The sequence below is a fragment of the Notamacropus eugenii genome, chromosome 7 (assembly GCF_028372415.1).
Source record: "Notamacropus eugenii isolate mMacEug1 chromosome 7, mMacEug1.pri_v2, whole genome shotgun sequence".
Lineage (NCBI taxonomy): Eukaryota > Metazoa > Chordata > Mammalia > Diprotodontia > Macropodidae > Notamacropus > Notamacropus eugenii.
Genome location: NC_092878.1, coordinates 57192664 through 57214966, shown reverse-complemented (window position 1 = coordinate 57214966; position 22303 = coordinate 57192664). Strand labels below are relative to the sequence as shown.

General features: G+C 39.0%; 1 protein-coding gene across 3 annotated transcripts in view; it reads left to right on the top strand.

Moving 5' to 3' along the window:
- The window catches only part of LTBP2 (latent transforming growth factor beta binding protein 2), a 190661-nt gene that overhangs the window by 121968 nt on the left and 46390 nt on the right, over positions 1–22303 (top strand). For all 3 annotated transcript variants that reach the window (XM_072625677.1, XM_072625676.1, XM_072625675.1), the window contains exon 9: positions 7182–7256. In XM_072625677.1, the coding sequence (XP_072481778.1) occupies positions 7182–7256 (75 nt within the window). The remainder of the gene's footprint in view (positions 1–7181; positions 7257–22303) is intronic.

Genomic DNA, 22303 nt, shown 5'->3' with positions numbered 1-22303 from the left:
TAATCAATTTATTACATATGATTATATACAACGTGTTACGTATTTATTAAATCTGTATTTTTTTCTAATACTTATAACACCACATATTATGGTTATCTATGTCTTATTCCCCTTGTGGAATGCATATTCCATAAAGGTAGGGATCCTATCTTATCTGAAATTAACATTTCTCTCAGGACACTGCTCAATACACAATAAACTCTTTTAAAAAAAAACAAACTTATTTTTTAACATTCTTTTCTTTTGAAATTTTGAGTTCCAAATTCTCTCCCTCCCTTCCTCCTCCACCCATTTATAAGGCAAACAATATGGTATCAATTATACATGTGAAATCATGCAAACCATATTTCTATATTAGCCATATTTCAAAAAAGCAAGGAAAATAAAGAAAATGAGAAAAGTATATTTCCATTTACATGAGTTCTCTCTGGAGGTAGGTAGTATTTTTTTTCATCATGAGTCCTTTGGAATTACCTCGAATCATTGTATTGATCAAAGTAGCCAAGTCTTTTCCAGGTGATCATCATTGCAACATGGCTATTACTGTTAACAATGATCTCCTAGTTCCCACTTTGCTTTGCATCCTCTCAGTTTCCAATTCTTTACCATCACAAAAAGAGCTACTATCATTATCTTCGTACATATAGGTCCTTTTTTTTCTTTGATATCTTCGGGGTTCAGACCTAGTAATGGTATTCCTGGATCAAAGGATAGCCCTTTGGCTATATTGATCTCCAAAATGGTTGGACCAGTTCACAACTTCACCAACAGTTCATTAGTATACCTATTTTCCCACATCCCCTCCAGCATTTGTCATTTCTGATAGATGTGAAATAGTACCTCTGAGTTGTTTTAATTTGCTTTTCTCTAATGAATAGAGATTTAAACCATTTTTTCACATGACTATAGATAGCTTTGATTTCTTCTTCTGAAAACTGCCTTCCTTTGGCCATTAATCAATTGGAGAATGACTTATTTTTATAAATTTGACTCAGTTCTATCTCAGTATATATTTGAGAAATGAAGTCTTTATCAGTAAACTTTTTAAATATTACTTCATTGTCTATGGTACCTTTTAGCAAAATCTAGTTTCCCTATCCCTTTTAATTAGGTCTATTTTTGCTTTGGCATTGTCTGAGATCATGATCACTACCCCTGTTGTTTTTTCTTTTTTTTTTTCACTTCAGTTGATGCATGATGGGATTTTGCTCCTGCCCTTTATTTTAATTCTGTGTGTTGTTCTCTCTCAAGTATGTCTCTTGTAAACAACATGTTGTTGAATTCTGGTTTCTGATCTATTTTGCCATCTGCTTCTATTTTATGGATGAGTTCAACCCATTCACATTCACAGTTATGATTACTATTTCCTTCCATTCCGTTATCTTCTCTCTCCTTTCTCTCCCCTAACTTCCCTTTCCATCTCCCTTCCTCTCTCCCTCCCTCCCATCTCTCCTTAGAAGTCTATTTTGCTTCTATTCACTGCCTCCCTTAATCCACCTTCCCTTTTATCATCCCCCCCATCTACTTTCTCTCCTATTTTCTTATTGGGCAAGTTCCATTTCTATACAGAATTGAGTGTGTGTATATATATTCTTCCTTCTTTGAATCACTTCCAATGAGAGTGGGGTTTAAACATTTCCTTCCATCTCCTCCATTTTACCCTCCATTGTAGAAGCTCTTCTTTTATGTGAGACAATTTTCTCTATTCCACCTCTCCCTTCCCCCTTATCCCAGTGCATTCCTTTTTTTTGAGTCCATTTCAACATAATTGACTCACACCCATGCCCTTTATCTATGTAAATTTTTAACTGCCCTAATAATGAAAAAATTGTTAGGTGTTCTATATATCGTCTTCCCATGTAAGAATACAAAGTCTAACCTTATTGAGTCCCTTCTGATTATCTTTTTATACTTTTCTTGAGTCTTCTGGTTGAATGTCAGATTTTCTATTCAGCTCTTCCTATTCAGTTTTTTCATCAGGAGTGCGTGAAAATCCTCTATTTTACTGACTATTCATTTTTCACCCGAAGGATTATACTCAGTTTTGCTAGGTAGGTTATTCTTGGTAGTAATCCTAACTCTATCTTCCAGAATATCATATTCCATGCCCTCTGCTCCTTTAAAGTGGAAGCCACTAAATCTTGTGTATTTCTGACTGTAGCTTCACAATATTTCAATTAGTTCTTTGTGATTGTTAGAAGTATTTTCTCTTTGACCTAGGAGCTCTGAAATGTGGCTACAATATTCCTGGGAGTTTTCATTTTGGGACCTCTTTCAAGAGGTGACCAGTGGGCTCTTTCAAGTTCTATTTTATTCTCTGGATTTAAGATAGCAGGGCAATTAATTATCCTTGATAATTTTTTGAAATATGATGTCCAGAGTCTTTCTTTAATCATGGCTTTCAGGTAGTCCAATAATTCTTAAATTATCTCTCCTCAATCTCTTTTACGCATTAGTTGCTTTTCCAATGAGATATTTCACATTTTTTTCCAGTTTTTGACTTTGATTGCTTCTTGATGTCTCATGAAGTCATTAGCTTCTATTTGCCCAACTCTAATTTTTAAGAAATTATTTTCTTCAGTGAAATTTTGTACCCCTTTTTCCATTTGGTCAATTCTTTTTAAAGGAGTTCTTCAGCGTATTTTGGTACCTCTTTTGCCAGTAGGTCAGTTCTGTTTTTGAAGGTGTCATTTTCTTCAGTATTTTTTTGTTCCTCTTTTACCAAGCTGTTAATTCTCTTTTCACAATTTTCTTGTATCATTCTCACTTCTTTTCCTCCACCACAGTCTTATCTCTTTCTTTAACTCTTCCAGGGTCCAATTAAAATTTTTATTTGAGGTTTTTTTTTGTAGCTGTTTTTACATTGTTGTATTCCAAGTTTATGTCTTGGTCTTCCCTGCCACCCCAGTGGCTTTTTATAATTAAATTCTTTTTTTGTTCTTTGCTCATTTTTAAGTCTTTTTCTTGATTTTGAATTTTATGTTAAAGTTAGGCTCTACTCACAAGCTTCAGGCATTTTTGTGCTATTGTTTTCAGAACTAGTTTTGAGGGTTTGCCAGTTTTTAGTGATTCCAAGTGGTGTGATCCTGGGAGAGGTATGGTCACTAATCTCCTGGTCTTCACTCTGGTCTGTACTATGGAAGGGCCGTTGGTTCCTGCAGCTGCATGTACTAGCACTCCTCTGTTTTGGTACTGTGACCACAGCCCTTACTCCCTTGTGTTGGACCACTAGAGTTCCTCTCTGCCCTGGAACTGAGTAGGCAATAGAGTTACCAATCAATACCAGCTGTACCCAGTGTCAGCAAAAGTCCCTTTCTGAGCAGTTGTATGACCCCCTTACCTTCTCTGGACTGAGAGCTCCTCAAGCTGCTCCAACCTCTGTTACCACATATGTGTGCTTGAAACAGAACTCCTCCATTCCTCTATCCTAGTGTTAGAGACTTCTGTCAAACTCTTATATCTTCTTAGGCCAGAAAAAAATCTCACCCATTTTTTGTTGGCTCTGCCACTCCAAAATTTGATTTCAGGCATTGTTTTAAAGTTTTTTGGAGGGGAATGTTGGGAAAGTTCAGCTGAGTGACTGCCCCTTGGCTCTGTCTCCATAATAGATTTTTAATAAGTATTCATTGAATAAACCAATGGATTATTGATTGAATTAAATATATCAGTAATAATAACATACAGTTTTCACCAACTTCCTAAGGTAACATACAATTTCTATGCACTTCAATTAGGGGAAAGATAATTTCATCTCAACTCCTTCTTTCTAAATGTAGTTTATTGTTCCCTCTATCTCCACACTGTGGATGAGGCTAAATCTTATGGCTCAGATCACATTATAGTGGGAGCTAAGTTGCTGGCAGGGCTTCTTAGTCTAAGCAAAACTGTCTTCAGCAGTACAGGTTCTTTTGGGGCCAGAGGGATCAGAAGCAAGGGGAAGGTTGTACAAAGCAGAAGAGTGAGTCCATTGTCACACAGTTACAGACAGGCAAGGCCAGAGGCAGGAAGACTATCCAAAAGTCTAGAAACTATGAATCAGCAACTGAGACTGTCACTGTGCAAAGGACAAAGCAGGAACTGGTGGTCTTACAAAGGAGCTCAAGGAACTCATTATCCAAGTGTGTTTGAGTTCATAAAAAGGTTGTTTATCCCAATCTGATTTACTCAGTGCAGTGAATCTACTGATACACTTTGAGCCATAGCATTACAATCTAACTCTCTAGTCTCTTTCTCTCCTGTATAAGTTCCAACTCTGGACTGCTGAAAATTCCTATGCAAATCAATCAAACAACAAACATTTAAGTAGACATTCTGTGTCAGGTACTATGTGCTATGATACCCTTAGAATTAAAATACAAAAGAGAAACAGTCTTTGCTCTCAAGAGGCCTACATTCTACTGGGAGTTGGGGAGGGAAGTGGAGATACAAAAAATCAATACAAAGTAAATGGAGGTGGGGTGAGACAGACATCTGAGAGAATTACAAAAGCCTTCTTGAAGGAGATGGTGCTTGAGTTGAACTCAACGTTCAATCAAGGAGATTAGGGTTTCAAGGGGTGGAAGTGAGGAGGGGATCATTTGAGGCATGGAGGACAGCCTTTGCAAAGACATAGACATGGTACCTGGAATGAATGGCATGAATTGAAAATAGAGCAGGTATGCCAATATGGCTGGAATATAGAGATGATAAAGAGGCGTAATGTATAGACAGCCTAGGAAGGTCAGTTTAAACCAGATTGGAAAAAGCTTTAAAAACTAAACAATAGTTTTTTTTCTGGAGGCAATGGGGTAATTGAAGCTCTTTGAACAGGGAAGACAGGGTCAGATCTGTGATTTAGTAAAATCAATTTGGCAAATATATAGAGGATGTTGGAGCACTAAGAAACTGGATGCAGGGAGATCAAATAGGAGCTATTGAAAGAGTCATAGGGTAACTGGGTGACTGGAAAGATAGTGAAGCTCTCCATGAAACTAGAGAAATTAGGAAAAGAGTTAGCTTTGGGCAGGTATTCTTAAGATTTTTATGGACCTTTTTGACAGCCTATGAATCCCTTCTTAGGGATACATGCTTTTTTAAAAAATTATTTTTTTTCAGTTTTGTACAATTATCTTAGATTTTCCTCCCCTCTCCCCCTCCTTCCCTCCTTCCTCTCCCCTGCTTCCCCAAGATGGTGTGCAATCTTATATAGATTCTACGTGTACATTCTTATTAAATACATTTTCTCCTCAGTCATGTTGCATAGAAGAATTAAAATGAATGGGAGAAACCAGAAAACAAAACAAAACATAATATAAGAGAAAATGGTCTTCTTCATTCAACAATCCAGTTCCATAGTTCTTTCTCTGAATATGGAAGGCATTTTGCCTCAAGAGTCCATTGGGAATTTTTTAGGTCCTTGCATTGCTATGAAGGACTAAGTCTACCAGAAAAATTCCTTGCACACCGTAGTCGTTGCTGTGTACAAAGTTCTCCTGGTTCTGTTCCTTTCCCTCAGCATCAGTTCATATATGTCCTTCCGGCCTCTCTGAAGTCTTCGTATTCATCATTTCTTATTGCACAGTAGTATTCCATTACATTCATATACCACAACTTGTTCAGCCATTCCCCAAGTGGATTTCCAATTCTTGGCCACCACAAAGAGAGCTGCTATAAATATTTTTGTACATGTGGGACCCTTTCCCATTTGGGATACAGTCCCAGAAGCAATATTGCTGGGTCAAAGGGTATTCACATTTTTGTAGCCCTTTAGGCATAGTTCCAAATTGTTCTCCAGAATGATTGGATCAGCTCACAGTTCCACCAGCAATGAATTAGTGTTCCAACTCTCCCACATCTTCTCCAACATTTATCATCTTCCTGTTTTATCATGTTAGCCAGTCTGATAGGTGTGATGTGGTATGTCAGAGTTGTTTTGATTTGCATCTCTCTAATCAATAGTGATTTAGAACATTTTTTCATGTGATTATAGAGAGCTTTAATTTCTTTTCTTCCTCTGAAAATTCCCTGTTCATGTCGTTTGACCATTTATCAATTGGGGAATGACTTGTATTCTTGTACATTTGACTCAGTTCTTTATATATTTTAGAAATGAGGCCTTTTTCACAGACACTAGTTGCAAAAATTCTTTCCCAGTTTTCTACTTCCCTCCTAATCTTAGTTGCATTGGGTTTGATTGTGCAAAAACTTTTCAATTTAATGTAATCAAAATTGTCCATTTTGCACTTCATAATGTTCTCTGTCTCTTGTTGGGTCATAAATTTCTCCATTCTCCATAAATCTGACAAATACACTATTCTTTGCTCCCCTAATTTGTTTATAGTATCAATATTTATACCTGGATCATGTATCCATTTGGACTTTATTCTTGTGTACAGTGTCAGGCATTGGTCTATGCCCAGTTTTTGGGACACTGTTATCCAGTTTTCCCAGCAATTTTTGTCAAACAGTGAGTTCTGGGGTCCTTGGGTTTATCAAACAGTAGATTGTTATATTCATTAACTACTATATCTTGAGTACCTAAATTATTCCACTTATTCGATCCAGTACCAAGCGGTTTTGATGATTGCTGCTTTATAATATAATTTGAGATCTGGTGGGGCTAGGCCACCTTCCCAGGCATTTCTTTTCATTAGTTCCCTTGATATCCTGGCTCTTTTGATCTTCCAGATGAATTTTGATATTATTTTTTTTTTGCTCTGGAAAATAATTATCTGTCAGTTTGATTGGTATGGCACTGAATAAGTAAATTAATTTAGGAAGAATTGTCATTTTTATTATATTGGCTCTGCCTATCCATGAGCAACTGATGTTTTTCCACTTATTAGATCTGACTTTATTTGTGCAAAAAGTATTTTGTAATTGTGTTCATATAGTCCCTGGGTGATACAAGCTTTTAAAATAAAATATATGGGATTACAAAGGAAATAAATTATATTGATAGTTATCAAAATATTTTAAAATCTATGATAAGACCCCAGGGTAAGAACTTCTAGTTTAGAGGGATACATAATGAATTCAATTTTTGACATCATGAGTTGAATATCTAGCAGGGGGAGATGTTCAGCAGGCAATCAGACATGTGGGACTAAAGTTCAGGAGAGAAATAGTATCTTAGAAGCAGGGGGGTTTGTATGAATTTAATGTTGAATATACTTGATTAAGCCAATTTTCTTGCTCCTCAGCTTTCCCAGTGATTGAAAATGGTCAAGTGGAATGTCCCCAAGGGTACAAGAGACTGAATCACACCCACTGTCAAGGTAAGAATGGACTGGAATTCCAGGATGTAGGAAGAAGGGGTGTAAAAACTGGAAGACTCTTGAGAGCTAATGGGGTAGACACATTGACCTCATCTCCACATTGATATATCATGATGAACTCTCTAGTGATTGAAGACTTCAGGTATTGCTCCCCAAATCACAACTGGTTGGGGACAATGTGGTATTATGATGGAACCCTGGTCGTAGATTGGGGATAAACAGTTCAGAGGAATACAGGGCATTCCACTCAGGAATGGAAGAACGAACTCACCTAAGGCTAAAGTTGGAATATTCAGGGAAAAGGACAGGATCTGGAAGCACCAATCAAACAGGGCGTCTGCTAAAGGACTTTTCCCAAGAATCTGACAAATACAATCTTTGTCAACCAGATTTAGTCATTCCCTGTATGTCTATTGACTGGGCTTTCTGGATGTAGATTTCTCTGCTCCCCATTGAAGATAAACAAATAAGTAAGATGCTTTCTACTCTGATGGCCAAGAAATCAAACATGATTGCTTATGTCCTTCTTTCCATCATCCCCTGGTCTATAGCTGATGGGACAAATACTGGGACCTTCCTCTATCCTTTTGGTTGGGTTCAGTTTTCTTATTAAAAGTCAATTCTTGCCCTCCCTTTCTCCCCACCCTGTTAGAGACTCTGTAGATGAGCTTAGTTCAAGAAAAATTAGAGCTAGACATCTGGAATGGATGAGGGTTGAAGTGGGAACAAAATAAAGAGATCAGATCTAGAAAATAATGTCATTACAAGAGACTAAAGCAATACCTTGAGAGGTTTGATTGACTGGTGGCAGGTTCCCTAATGGTTCATGTTTGAATGGCTACATGTGAAAATTATATAGTAGGATGTGTGTGTAGGAGAAAGGGGTCCAGGGAATTCTATTAGTTATTTTCCTATAGAAAAGTAATTGGCCAATTTTTGCATGAGTTCACATGTAAAATTAATATCACATTACTTGCTTTTTCAATGGGTGGGAGGGAGGGAGAGAATTTGGAACTCAGAATTTTAAAAAATGAATGTTCAAATTTTTTGAACTATAATTAGGAAATATGTAATGAATTTTTAAAAATAGATAATCAGGGGAAAAGCAAGAAAAAAAGTAATTGGCAAGAAGGATTTGTAACCTGGGTAGGATAATCATCTCAAAAAGCCGTAGGTGGAAGACATCATTGCCAAGAACCAAATCAGCTTTGAAGAGGACCTCAGAGGGCACCAAGCACAATCTACACATATTCATTGTGTCTTCATTCAGTAGTCATCCAGTTTATGCTCTATGTCCTCCAATGGTGGTGAACAGCCTAAATTGCTAGGCATTTTCCCTCCCAAGCTTAAATTTACCTCTTTGTAACTTCTACCCATTACTTCTAGTTTTTCCCTCTTGTGCCAAACAGAGCAAATCATCCACATGACAGTATACTTGGAAGTAGGTATCATGTCCCCTCTGAGTCTTCTCCTTCCTAGTAGCGGTGACCCTCCTCTGGACACCTCCAGCCTTTCAACATCCTTCCTAAAATGTGGTATCCAGCAGTAAATACAATATTCTAGATGTGCTCTGACCAAGACAGCAGAATATTGTTGTTGTTCAGTCATTTTTTAGTTGTGTCTGACTCTTCATGACCCCATTTGGGGTTTTCTTGGCAAAGATACCGGAGTGGTTTGCCATTTCCTTCTCCAGTTCATTTTACAGATGAGGAAACTGAGGCAAACAGCATTGTGACTTGCCCAGGGTCACATAGTCAAGAAGTGTCTGAGGTTGGATTTGAACTCAGGTTTTTCTGACTCTAGGCCTAGTGCCCTACCCACTGCATCACTTAGCTGCCCTACACAACATTCTAAATATAATCCGTAATATAATCCAAGATTATATCCAAGACTCTTAATATAATCCAAGAAGGTATTATGAATGTGTATGTATACACACACACATACACACACATGTACCAACATACCTAATCATAAATAAGAGCTTTGTAAAACTTAAGAAGTATATAGAAGGTATATAAATGTCAACTATCATATATTTCTGTATAAAATCTATCACTGACATGCTGTGAGATATTAAAGAAATGAATGCGATGTTAAAGAAATGAGGAATGGAGAAAGGGTAGTACAACAGAGACCTCATCCTGAATATGACTAGCTCTATTGCAGACTGCTAAGGCTCTAAAGATTTGACTTGGTTTTCCTAGGTAAGGCAGAGCTAGCTGTGATAGGGAATTCTATCTAGGATCCTGTCTTTTCTTGATGGCTAAAAATGGTCACTGTAGGGGAATGAGGGAGTTAGCTAAAAGGCCAGGTGCAGTACAGGCAGAGTAAATGCTCCTCAAGAATTGGATGGCTAGTCTGTTGAACCCACTGAGCATGCAGTGCTTTCATAGTTACTAAGCTCCAAGGCAGGCTGGAGACTTTGGCACTGTGGATTCTATCCTTGGCTCTATCTCTGCCGCCCCACAGGGTTGGCACTCTTACCTTGGCCTTGGTGCACAGGAGAGAGATTTCTTGGGCACATGCAGGATCTGGATTACTAACTCCTGGGGCTTTGTCTGAGACCCCAGATCTGCCGCTGTGCAAGAAAGTAAACAGTCCCCACTTGGTAGTGCCTGGCAAAGGCACCAGGACTGATGGAAACCAGGTCCCTATTCAGCATGAAGCATTTGAGACCGCTTCTGCTGGCTGTGGAGCTGGGAAATAGAGTCTGAGAGAGAGAGAGAGAGAGAGAGAGAGAGAGAGAGAGAGAGAGAGAGAGAGAGAGAGAGAGAGAGGCCAAGAGGCTGCTTTACATTAGAGGCTGGCTTGTTCTTTTCCAGAACCAAGGCAGCAACACCAAGTGTTGACTGGTCCTGACCTCATGGACGTACCCTGAAGTATAGGGTGAATATTTCTGGTTCTTCTCCTGGAGAGATTGTTGCCTTACTGCCTGTGAGGTGGCAGTAAAGGGTATGTGCTTGGTATTATCAGCAGACTCCCATGCAATTCTGAGTCCTATATATTAGCAACACAGCCATGATTAGTCCTGATTTGAGTGATATATTTCAAGAGAGGTAGAGCATCCTTATTTTTTAAAAAAGTTTATGATGAAGTAAAGAGCCACCAACAATAAAGACAACCAAATAAAATACAAAGTACACAACAAAATATTTCATAGAAGCTTTTACATTCAACAAAATAGAACCAAGAAAATGAACAGAAAGAAAACAAAAGAAATGAAGTTGCTCTGTCTCTTTTCATTGCTATATGATGTTCTACTAACTCTAATTTGTTGTTTTTTAATGTATAGTTGTAGTTAATGTATGCAGATGTGAATCCAGTTCTGGAATCTCTATTTGCATCATTTAAGAGGATTATAGATTTGGAACTGGAAGCATTCTCAGGGTCTATCTAGTCCCACACCTTCATTTTTACAGATGAAGAAACTGAAGCCCTGGAAGAAGTCAAGTGACTCAGCCAAGGTCACATAGGAAGAGGCAAAGTATCCAGTGCTCTTTTTTTCTTATTAAGCATATTTTCACATTAGTCATGTTGTAAAGAAGAATTATAAAGAAGGGACTGAACTACAAGAAAAAAGAAACAAAATTAAAAATAACAAAACAAAAGAGAGAGCAAATAGTCTGTTTGATCTGCATTCAGATTCCATAATTCTTTCTCTGAATGGGGATGGTATTTTCCATCATGAGTCTTGGAGTTGTTTTAGGTCCTTGTGTTGCTGAGAAGAGCTAAGTCTATCAAAGTCAGTCAGTGCACAATGTGGCTGTTGCTGTGTACAGTGTTCTCCTGGTTCTACTCACTTCACTCCGCATCAGTTCCAGGTTTTCCTGAATTCTGCCGGCTTATTTCTTATAGCACATTAGTATTTTCCAGTGCTCTTTCTACTGTACCATACAATCTCTCCAAAAAAAAAGCCAAGCAAACAGACTTAATTACTCTTTGGTTCTTCCATTCTGTATTGGTAACTAGATAGATATTGGTAATTTCATCTTGAACCAAACATAATAGCTTTACTCTAGCATTACTTTCCTTCTAGTATTTTCTCTCCGCGTTCCCTTTCTCTTTCCCCTACTCTGTTTCTCTCATATTGTCAGTACAGTGATGAAAGGAAATGGCTTCTCTTTGAAAATAAGAGGAGGAAAAGCTTCTTGCAAAGACAGGATTCATGTCAGATAAATTCAAAGAGTTCTGTTGGAGTCCAAATAGGTAAGTGTCAACAGGCATTTTATTAAGCATCTGCTCTGTACCAGGTAAAGCTAGGTGGCAGAATGCTAGCCTAGTTAGAAAACTCATCTTCCTGAGCTCAAATCTGGCCTTAGACATTTATTAGCTGTGTGAACTTGGGCACTATTTGCCTCAGTTTTCTCATCATGAATTGGAGAAGGAAATGACAAACTACTCCAGCATCTTTGCTAAGAAAACCCAAAGTGGGGTCATGAAAAGTTGAACACAACTGAACAACAATGTGTACCAAATACCATGCTAAGTGCTGGGATAACCCCTCTCCCCCCCCTCCCCCCAAAAAAGGCAAAGGTGACTTCCTGCTCTCCAGGAGCTCATAGTCCAAGAAGTGAGGGAGGAGACAACATGAAAACAATTACGTATAAACAAGATACATACAGAACAAATTGGGAGTCGTCTCAGAAGGAAAACAGTAAGAATAAGAAGGATTGGGAAAGGTTTTTACAGAAGGTGGGAATTTAGCTGAGACTTTAAGGAAGTTAGGAAGGAAGTGAAAATGAGGAGACAGAGAGAGTTCCAGTTATAGGAGACAGTGAAAATGATTGGAGTTGGGAGATGGATGAGGAACAGTAAGGAGGCCAGTGTCACTGGATCACAGAGTATATGAAGAAGACTAAGGTGTAAGGAGCCTGAAAAGGAAAGAAGAAACCAGGGTAAGGATGGTAATAGAAAAAAAGATCATAGCTAGGTGGTGCAGTGGATGGAGCACCAGCCCTGAAGTCAGGAGGACCTGAGTTCAAATCTAGCCTCAGATACTTAACAGCTGTGTGATCTTGGACAAGTCACTTAATTTTGAGTGCCTCAAAAAAAAAGGAAAGAAAAAATATAGAGTTGAAAGGGCCTTCAGTGACCACTCATTTTACAGAGAATATTTCCCAGAAAGTTGTAGGCTAAAGATAAATGGAAGAAAGCAGGAGAGAAAGAGAGAGAGAGAGAGAGAAGTGCTTGGAAGAAGGTGAACTATAGGCCACTGGTTAAGGAAATTCATCTGGGAGGGAGTGGGTAGTGGCAGCAGTGGAAGCTATTGGAACCTACCCTACCCTCAGACTTTCTGTGCTAAGTTAGGATCTATGGGAATTGTGACAACCTGAATGGGCAATACAAATTATCAGGAGCAATGGATACAGAAGAGATATGCAGGATATACAGGAAACAAGAAGCAATGAGGACCAAGACTGAGAAGTGACACCAGTCTTTCCCAAAGATGCTCCATCTCCACCCACATTGCAAAGATTGTTCGTATTGCTATTGGCAATTTGTTCCTGACTACTGGACTTGGGTCTGATTCCATTTATATTCTTATCTGTGTATAATAAATATGTTTCTGCTTTCGTTGGTTGCCTTGGCTGCTAACTGATGAACTAACTCGAATAACCCAGAAGCAAGTAGAATTCAAATGTTTCCAGAGAGCAAATTCCTGGGTGGGGGCTAAGGCCGTGATGTTATTTTCAGTCAAGTCTCCAAGACTGAACTTAGTCTGTCTTTAGATGACACATGGGTTACATTAACAAATGATTTATCTTGATCTAAAAAGTGTGAATCGTCTTAAGTGCTTTTGAAGGGGCCCAAAGACTTGGCTGTTTTTGGAAGAGTTCCTTGAAGTAGAGATTTCTTTCTGCAAATTTTTTAAACTTGTAGATTTTTAGATGTTTATAGCTTGCCTCAACACAAATACTGAGTTTTATTGGATAGATACTGAAGAAATTTATACTTTTAAATTTTGTTTATGCTATGTTCCAGTTCTCTTAATCGTGCTTTGTCTTTATTGAGAAGTCTAATATGATGAATGTTCTTTGGTAGGCAATTTCTGTTTTTTTTCTGACAGATTGATGTTTTTCCTTAACATTATAATCTTAGAATTCAATTTAATGTGTCCAATAGTGCTGCATCTAGGATCCATGTTTGTCAGAGTCCTATGGATTTTTTCCCTTTATATATCACAGCTTGTTTTGGCTAATTGTAGGAAGTTTTCATGGACATTCTAGAATTTAGCATTTGGAGTCTTTATTTTCTCTACATTTTCTGGGATGTCAACATTCCTAAGCTTGTTGCGCTGCGGTCTATCTTTGAGGTCTACAACTTGATCCCATATCCTTCCCAATTCTTTGGATAATTCAATTATTTTCTAAACTGATATTTGTCCTGGTTGATCTATGCTGACCATTGTAATAAGAATTATCTTTTCCACATTGGCTCTTTCCTTCCAGCATTATTTATTCCCCATATTGCTTTTGCTGTTTTTATAGTAATGTCCAACTGATGTGGAATTTCAGAGACAGACAAGATTTAGATAAATGAATAGATTTGTGAATCGCTTGCATAGAGATGATAAAATAGATCTGCCAAATGATAGATTATAGAAAGAAAAAGGACATAGGATAGAGAGTTGGAGTATACCCATAGTTCATGAATGCAACATGGATAATGATTCAGCAAAAAAGCCTAAAAAGGAATGGTCAGACAGGGAGGTAAAGGATTAAGAGAGAGCCAGACTAGGAAAACCTAGAGAGAGGAGAAAGTGGTCAACAGTATCAAATTGTGTTGTTGTGTTTGTCCTTCATTTGTCTAAGAGGACCGTGACGTCAGGGGAATGATGACATGATTTGCAGTTGACTTTGATTTGAGTGAGGGAGGGCTGAATATCAAATACTGCAGAAGGGTCAAAAAGGTCAGAAAGGATGAGGACCGAGAACAAGCCGTTGTTAGGTTTGGCCATGAAGAGATTACAGGTGACTATGAAGAAAGTTTGACTTTAGAAGGAGTTGTGGTTTCTTTTCTAGTATTTGTCTTCATCATTTTCTTTGAATGTTCCATTTGGCCATGTAAGGATGCCGCTTTCAAATGTCATCCATGGTTTCTTGTTCCATATGTGTTGCTCCTAATGTATTAGATAATTCAGTTGCTCTGTAGTATTTTTAAAAATTTTGCTGGTTCTCTTCATTTTGCTCATTTTCTATTTTGGTTTATTTTTAATTTCAGATTTTTCACGTCCATTCCTTTCCTCCTGACCAACAGTTTGGCATTTCTATTGGTTGTTTTTTAAGATGTATGTAAGGAGCTGGCCCTGCTTCAGAAATCTTACTCTGTTATTTTCCAGAGCAGTTACTTACACTTATCGCCTGTATAACCTTGGCTAAGTCACTTAATATCCCTGAACCTCACTTTGTTTATCTGTAAAATAAAGGGATTAGAGTAGATGGCCTCTGAAGTCCCTTGTAGCTCTTGATCTATGATCCAGGTCCACTGCTCCTTTCTGCTATATCTTTTCCTTCCTTCCTTCCTTCCTTCCTTTTTTTCATCAGTATCACTTCTCATTGATCCCATTTCCTCCCGAAAGATCCACCCCCATAACAAAAAAAATATAATCAAGTAAAACAACTCAACACATTGTTCATATCAGTTAACATATCTTCATTCCGCAACTGCAGCCCACCATCTCTTTGAGGAGAGCAGAACACTATGTTTCACCCTTGGTCTTTCAGAATCAAGACTGCCCATTGCATTGATCAGAATTCTTAAGGCTTTTAACTTTTTGCCTTCTCTACATTACTGTGGTCATCATTTAAGTTATTTGTGTTTTAAGAAGATTATTGACAAACTGGAGCACATCCAAGGAGGGCAGAACAACTTGGGGAGTGAGGGGGGTCTTAAAACTGTGCCATATGAGGAACAGTGCAAGGAATTGGTCATGTTTGTTTTCTTTTCTCCCTAAGCATTCCAAACTTAGTAATTACTAACAGAAACAAACAGGAATAAAAGATGAACCATAAACACCACTATTTATCATTTCTTTTTAAATGTGTATATCAATGTTGGTACGACATTGACAAAAATGAACTGTTTGCTTTGGTGTCCCTTTCTGAACTCATTTTCTTGTACATATTTTTCCAGATTTTGTTGGTTTTATTAATTGTTTCTACATAGCTGTAGTGAGTATGTATATTGTTGTTTTAAATCTGCTTTCTTCCCTCTGTATCACTTCATAGAAGCCTTCAGAACAAGGAATGTTTAGTCTAGAGAAGGAAAGACCAAAGGGAGATGTGATAATTGCCTTCAAATATTTGAAGGTCTATCATGGAAGAAAAGGGAGTGGATTTGTTCTGTGCTGTCCCCAAGGACAGAGCTAGAATCAGTGGATAGAGTCAGATTTTGGCTCAACTTAAGGAATAATCTGACAATTAGAGCTGACAATGGAAGGCTACTGAATGAAGTAGTGAGTCCCCTGTTACTAGAAATAATCAAAAAGAGGCTAAATTGTGGCCTAATGGATAGAGTGCTAGACTTGGACTCAAGGAAGACCTAAATTCAAATCTTGCCTCAGTTTCTTACTATATGACCCTGAACAAGCGACTTAACTTCTCTGTTTCCTCATCTGTAAAGTGGGGATTATAATAGCTCCTACCTCAAAGAGTTGTTATGAAGATCAAATGAAATAACATGTAAAAAATGTTTTGCAAATCTTCAAGCACTATATATAAATGCTACCTGTTATTGCTATTATAATCCCCCTGTCAGGAGCAGTCAGTCAGTAAACATTTATTAAGCTCCTACCCTAAATCAGCTGGTGTGAGAAAGATGTTGACAGGGGATTATTGTATGGGTGGGAGGTTGACTTCTAAAGTGCCCTATACTTCTGTAGTAAAACAAAGGAATTGGAAAAATTCTTTGAGCAACAGTGAATATTGGAATAATTGTATAGTTTCCTAAGATGAATATATTGAAGAAAAAACTCAATTGAATGTATAAGTTCTTATAAATTTGTAGAGTAAGAAAGTGAAACACTCAGGGTCAGCTGGAAGGAAGTTGATCAAGATTATGGCAGAAAGAGGGCAGGAGTCAGGAAGACTCATCTTCCTGAGTTCAAATCTGACCTCAGATACTTTCTAGTTCTGTGACCCTGGGCAAGTCACTTAATCCTCTTTGCCTCAGTTTCCTCATCTGTAAAATAAGATGGAAAAAGAAATGGCAAACTGCTCCAGTATCTTTGCCAAGAAAATCTCAAATGGGGTCACGAAGAGTCAGACAGGACTGAAATAACAACATGGTAGAAAAGATTTAGGGAAGCTACAAGCAAGAATTTCCCAATGGAGAGACAAGTATTAAAGTGGGTTTGGTGGATAAAGATAGAGAATATTCTTTAGAAAATTTCAAGCATAGGACATTTGGGACTGGTTGTTGTGCATACAGTAGGTGCTAAATAGACTCATAACTAAGAAAGAAAGAAAGGAAATAAGTATTATGAAATATTTCCTATGTGCTGGGCACATACTGAATGTTTTACAAGTATTATCTCACTTGATCCTCACAACAATGCTGTAAATTAAGTGCTGTTAGTATTACTGTTTTACAGTATTAGTATTATATTTCATAGAAGGAAACAGAGGCAGACAAAGGTTAAATGACTTTCCCAGGGTTGCAGAGCTAGTATCTGAGGACAAATTTGAACTCAGGTCAGCCTGACTCCAGAACCCTCTGCACACTGTGGTGCCACCAAGCTGCTTCAATTTGTATGCCTTAGGGAAAAGGTACAATACATGGTGGGGAGAGGGTGGAAGTAGAACTTTTGGGACACTTTGAGGCTGCCATGGTGGGAAGAAGTGGGAGGGTCAAATCAGGGAAGAGCTGACCTGAAATGTTGCGTGTGTGTGTGTGTGTGTGTGTGTGTGTGTGTGTGTGTGTGTGTATGTGTATGTGTATGTGTGACCCTAAATGATTTTCTTGGCAAAGACACTAGAGGTTTGCCATTTCCTTCTCCAGCTCATTTTACAGATAAGGAAACTGAGGCAAACAGGGTGAAGTGACTTGCCCAGGGTCACACAGCTAATAAGTGTTTGAGGCCAGATTTGAACTCCAGAAGAAGAGCCTTCTTGACTCCAGACCTGATATTCTATCCACTCTGCTATCTAGCCACCTCTATCTGTTAGTTTCCTATTTTGACATATCATTCTTGCTAAGTTCAGTTGTTTCTAGGCTGTTGAAGTACTAATGGCCCTTCTAAATTTTGTTGAACCTAGGATAAAACACCATTTTGTCCCTGTCCCTAGTGGTTATTGTGCTTAATAAACGTTTATTGAATGAAAATGAATGTTATGAGTGATATGTGCCTAGATTACAGGTTTTTGATCTTCAAAGAGGGACCACAAATCAAGGTTGCCAACTACTGATATAGACCATACTTCTAGTACTAGCCACATAACACTTACCCCATTCATTTCCATTCAATAAACATTTATTAAGCACCAAAGCCATAACTAGTAAGGGAGAGGGGAAAGGGGAGCTTTGTCAGGGTGTCACAATTCAGAGGGTACCATTAACCCTTCAAAATCCTAGAAACAACTGGGTTTATCACTTGGCAAGGATACTCCGACTTCTGCTGCAGATCTTTCCGGGCTTCTTCCCACTGCTAATGCCTTCCCTCTGAGAATATCTCCAGTTTACCCCGTGTACATCTTAAGTACACGTTTGTACTTTGGATATTGTATTTGAATATTGTTTAGATATGGTCTCCATTATACCATGGGATCTTCTTGAGGACAAGGCCTCTTTTCACCTTTGTATCCTCAGGACTGAGCCCAGTGCTTGGCACACAATAGGTGCTTAATAAATGCTTATTGACTGACTACTGACTGACTGGGTTGTATCATTAATAGCTGTGAATGTTCTAGAAAAACTAGCCCCTCTGGTGTGAGGACTTGCCCAGTCCTTTTCAGAACTGCTCATCCACCTTTGGTGTCCACCAGGCATTCAGCTCTCACCTGTGACTCCAAGCATGCCCAGCAAACCATCTGGGCAGATGGCTTAAATCAGGCTGAGGGGGACCAATGGGCCTCCAAACCATTGGTGAGTGAGGGGGGATGTCTACTTCAAGCATGTGAAGACTTCCCCCAAGGCAGTATTCTGACAGATGAGAGCAATTTGTTCCAGTGGTCATGAAGGCGGCTGAAACAGGTGCTGTGGAGGGTTTAGAGCTTGGCCAGACATTGTAGATGCCAAGGTCATCCACTGAATCCCAGGCCATCTCCAGTCATCTTGACTTTTGCCTTTGACATCACCACGTGATGCCTTTGATCTTCAAGAACAAGGGCAAATTTCATAGGCCTCCACCATCTTAAAAATATGGAACATGTCATTTTAAAATGGAAATTAAAATAAAACATAATAAATTCTCCTCTACAATAAAAAAAAAAAACAAGGACAAATAGCAACAACAGCACTCTATCCATTACACCACCTTCTAGACTCTTTTTGATTACCTCTAGTGACAGGGAACTCACTACTCCATTCAGTAGACTCCCATTGTCAGACAGCTCTAATTAGCAGAATATTCTTTATATGAAGCCAAAATTTGACTCCCTATAATTTCTTTCCACTGGTCCTACTTCTGCCCTTGTTCACTTATTTACTTTGTCAAGTCATTAAATGAGGTAGGCCTCTTACAATAACTCTTTGTCAGACCAGTCCTTTGGTTGGGAAGCTCTCATATAGATGGCCTCAAGAGAATCCTTGTAGATTTAGGATTTTTCATTTCTGTGGATCTCAAGAGCAGGTTGGAAGTCTAGTAGAGGCCTCATGGTAACTAACCTATTCTATCTTTGGGATCACCAAACCACAGAGAAGTTTTGGATAGTAGGTGGGCAGTGGGAGGAAAGGAAAAGATATAGAGTACGGTAGAAGATATAGAGGGAAACTCAGAAAGGAGGAAGTCAGTCACTATTTATTAAGCACCTACTATGAGCCAGGAACTGTGCTTAAATACTGGAAAATTTGGAAGTCAAGGAGAAAAGTAAGCTTAATGGCTATAACTGGTGTTGGAAGTTTTCCTTTGATACAAGAGAAGGGTGGAACTGATCATTTCTTAGAAGGACTCTCCATCAGAGAGAAAGGAAAATGAGAGCTAATTAGTGTGAATTCTAAGCCCTGGCAGGGATGTGATCCAAGAGGCCTATAACCCCCTATGGCTGTCAACTGAGACTGGCTATCAGATACAAAAGGCTAGATCCACAAAAAGATACTGCTTGAGGGTGGGGGGAGTTTTCTTGAAAGACGTTAAATACTGAAGAACCTATTCCTCCTTCCCAAAATCAGGGCAACTGGGGGATACAGTGGATAGAGGTGCAGGGCCTAGAGTCAAAAAGACTCCTCTTAATAAGTTCAAATTTGGCCTCAGGCACTTACTAGCTGTGTGTTTCTGAACAAGTCACTTAACCCTGTTTGCCTTCGTTTTCTCATCTGTAAAATGACCTGGAGAAGGAAATGGAAAACCACTCCCAGAACCCTGGCCAAAAAAAAAAAAAAAATCCCAAAAGGGGTCACAAAGAGTGGGACATGATTGGAATAACTGAGCAACCAAAGCAAATCCCAAATTCGGAATTACCTGAAAAGCAAACAGGCATTTGTATAGTGACCAACGTTTTTACATTTGGGGAAGAAGAAGAGTAGGATCCCCAGTGACCTGGCCTCCTGGAAACTTGTCCAGTTTGATAAATGAAAGTCCTTCCAAAGATACCATGGATGCTGAACGTGGGCTTTCTATATGCCTCTTCTTCCTTTTCTTCTCTTTTTTCCTTCCTTCCTTCCTTCCTTCCTTCTTTCCTCTTTTCTTCTAAGGAGATGCTAATTGAGAAGTAATGAAACATGGTGCCTGTCCTCATGGAGCTTATAACCTAGTAAAAGAGATAGAGCATAACACATGCAAAGAAATGAATTACTATACAACAGATAGGCAATAACTCTGCAATAAGTAAAGTGAAAATAGAGTAAGACATCTACAGAGTGTCATTTGAGGTTGAAGGAAGGATAACTCATTTTCAGCCACAGAGAACTGGAGGAGACATTTGTAGGAGGTAGCAGCTGCTCTTGTTACTGAAGATGGGTAGGATTTCAAAAGGAAAAGAATGGGTACGAGGAGGAGGGCAAAGGCACAGAGATGTCTTTGCTTTTTCTCAACTTCCCCAGATAAACCATGCTACTTAGGTAACTCTCCCTTGAGAGCAGCCACTCTTCCTGCAACCGCTAGGGTCTAAGAGACAGCTGTTAATCTGGGCAGGAAGAAGGGAGTCCCTTCACGTCTGCACCCCCAGGACCAGCTACATTTCCATCAGGACTTGTCCCTGACAAGCACTGTGTCTAGGGCACCTCCTGAGGGCCCCCACCTCCTTTCAGTGGATCCAGCCAAGCAGCTGGTTTTCCTTAGTGCCCTAGCCAGGTCATCTTTCAGCCCTTGTCCTTGTGGTTGATGCCAAATGCTCTAAAGCACATATTTGGCAAGGAGTCTGTGGGCAGGGCCTGAGCAGGTGGCTCTGATTAAGTCTGGCTGGCTCCTATTAACAGCTTATCTGCTTAAAGCATTAGTAAGGTCTCTCTGGGACCATTGAGGACAGCTCCGTCCTCTTTACATTTCCCTCTGCTCTCAGCTCTCTACAGCAAGGACCTCCTGAAAAGCCTTTGTCATCATAATCACCATCAGCCAGAAGCATTTGTTAGATCCTTCTCTGAGGGACATGTGCTAGCTGCTTACCTGGAGTTTACAATCTAAAACCCTGCTATGGAAGAACCTGTAAAAAGTGAGAGTGAGTTCCACTCTCCATAAAGCATGGAGAGTTTGAAGAGGAAGGTACAGTCTGGTGGCCCACTAATTTTCTTCTTCATAGATAAGTATGTAAGAAGGAATAGTGTCACACTGCAACAGGAAAGATTTTGGATAGAAACAGTGACCAGAGAGATGCTCAATAAAGGCATCTTCACTTAGCTTCAAATTCTATTGTGTGACCCTGGGTTATTCCACTTATATCTCTGTGGCTCAGTATCATTATCTTAAAATGGGGAAACCAGTACCTACGTCCTAAGACTGTTGTGAGGCTCAAGTGACATATAAGCTTTTTATAACATGATAACATTTTGTATCATCTTATAGATATTAGCTATTAATATAAATGGTAGCTATTAATGTTAGCTTTAATGAATTAATTTAATTTAATGAATTAATTATTCATTATAGTTAATTATCATTATAAGAAGAACTTTCCAAGCATACAAGCTGTATATGTAGATATGTATATAAGAACTCAAGTCTTTTACATGAAGATGGGGTTGCCTCTGACCATTTAGATCAGCTTGGTCAGCTCCTCCACCCTCCCTTTCTTGAAGTTCTTTAGGGAATCAGCTGGAGGTAATTTGCATAATCCAGCCCATATGCCCCAGAGGAAGATAGGAGGGGGAAAGAAAAATTGAGAGAGAGAGAGAGGGACTGTGTGGGACATGCTGATATGAGCAGAAGGCATAGTACCATGATGCTGGGAAAGGGAGGAGGCGAATAGAACTGACTCAGCATAAACTGACCTAGGGTAGAAAACAGATGATCGAGTCCAGGAGGAGGCCATAGGCAGCAGCAGAATTCAAGTGGTAAAATACACACACACACACACACACACACACACACACACACACACACACACACACACACACACGTGTGTGTCTCTCTCTCTCTCTCTCTCTCTGTCTCTGTCTCTGTCTTTCTCTTTCTTTCAAAAAGTTGGAGGTGTTCTGTCCTGAAAGTATAAAAAAGCTGTAGGAACTGTCTAGAACCCTCCTGATCATGGCTTGAGAGCTAGTCTCCAAGAGAGCAGATAATGAGCACCATCTATTGGAAGAGAGATGAACTTCATGCAGCTATGAAGAAGGGATAAGTAGTAGCACCTTCGGAGTGCCAAGTTACTGGGGAAGGCTCTGGATGGCAATGACAATGGAAAGGGCATAATGCCTGAGAACAACAGAGAAAAACTGCAGTGGAGAGGGAAAATATA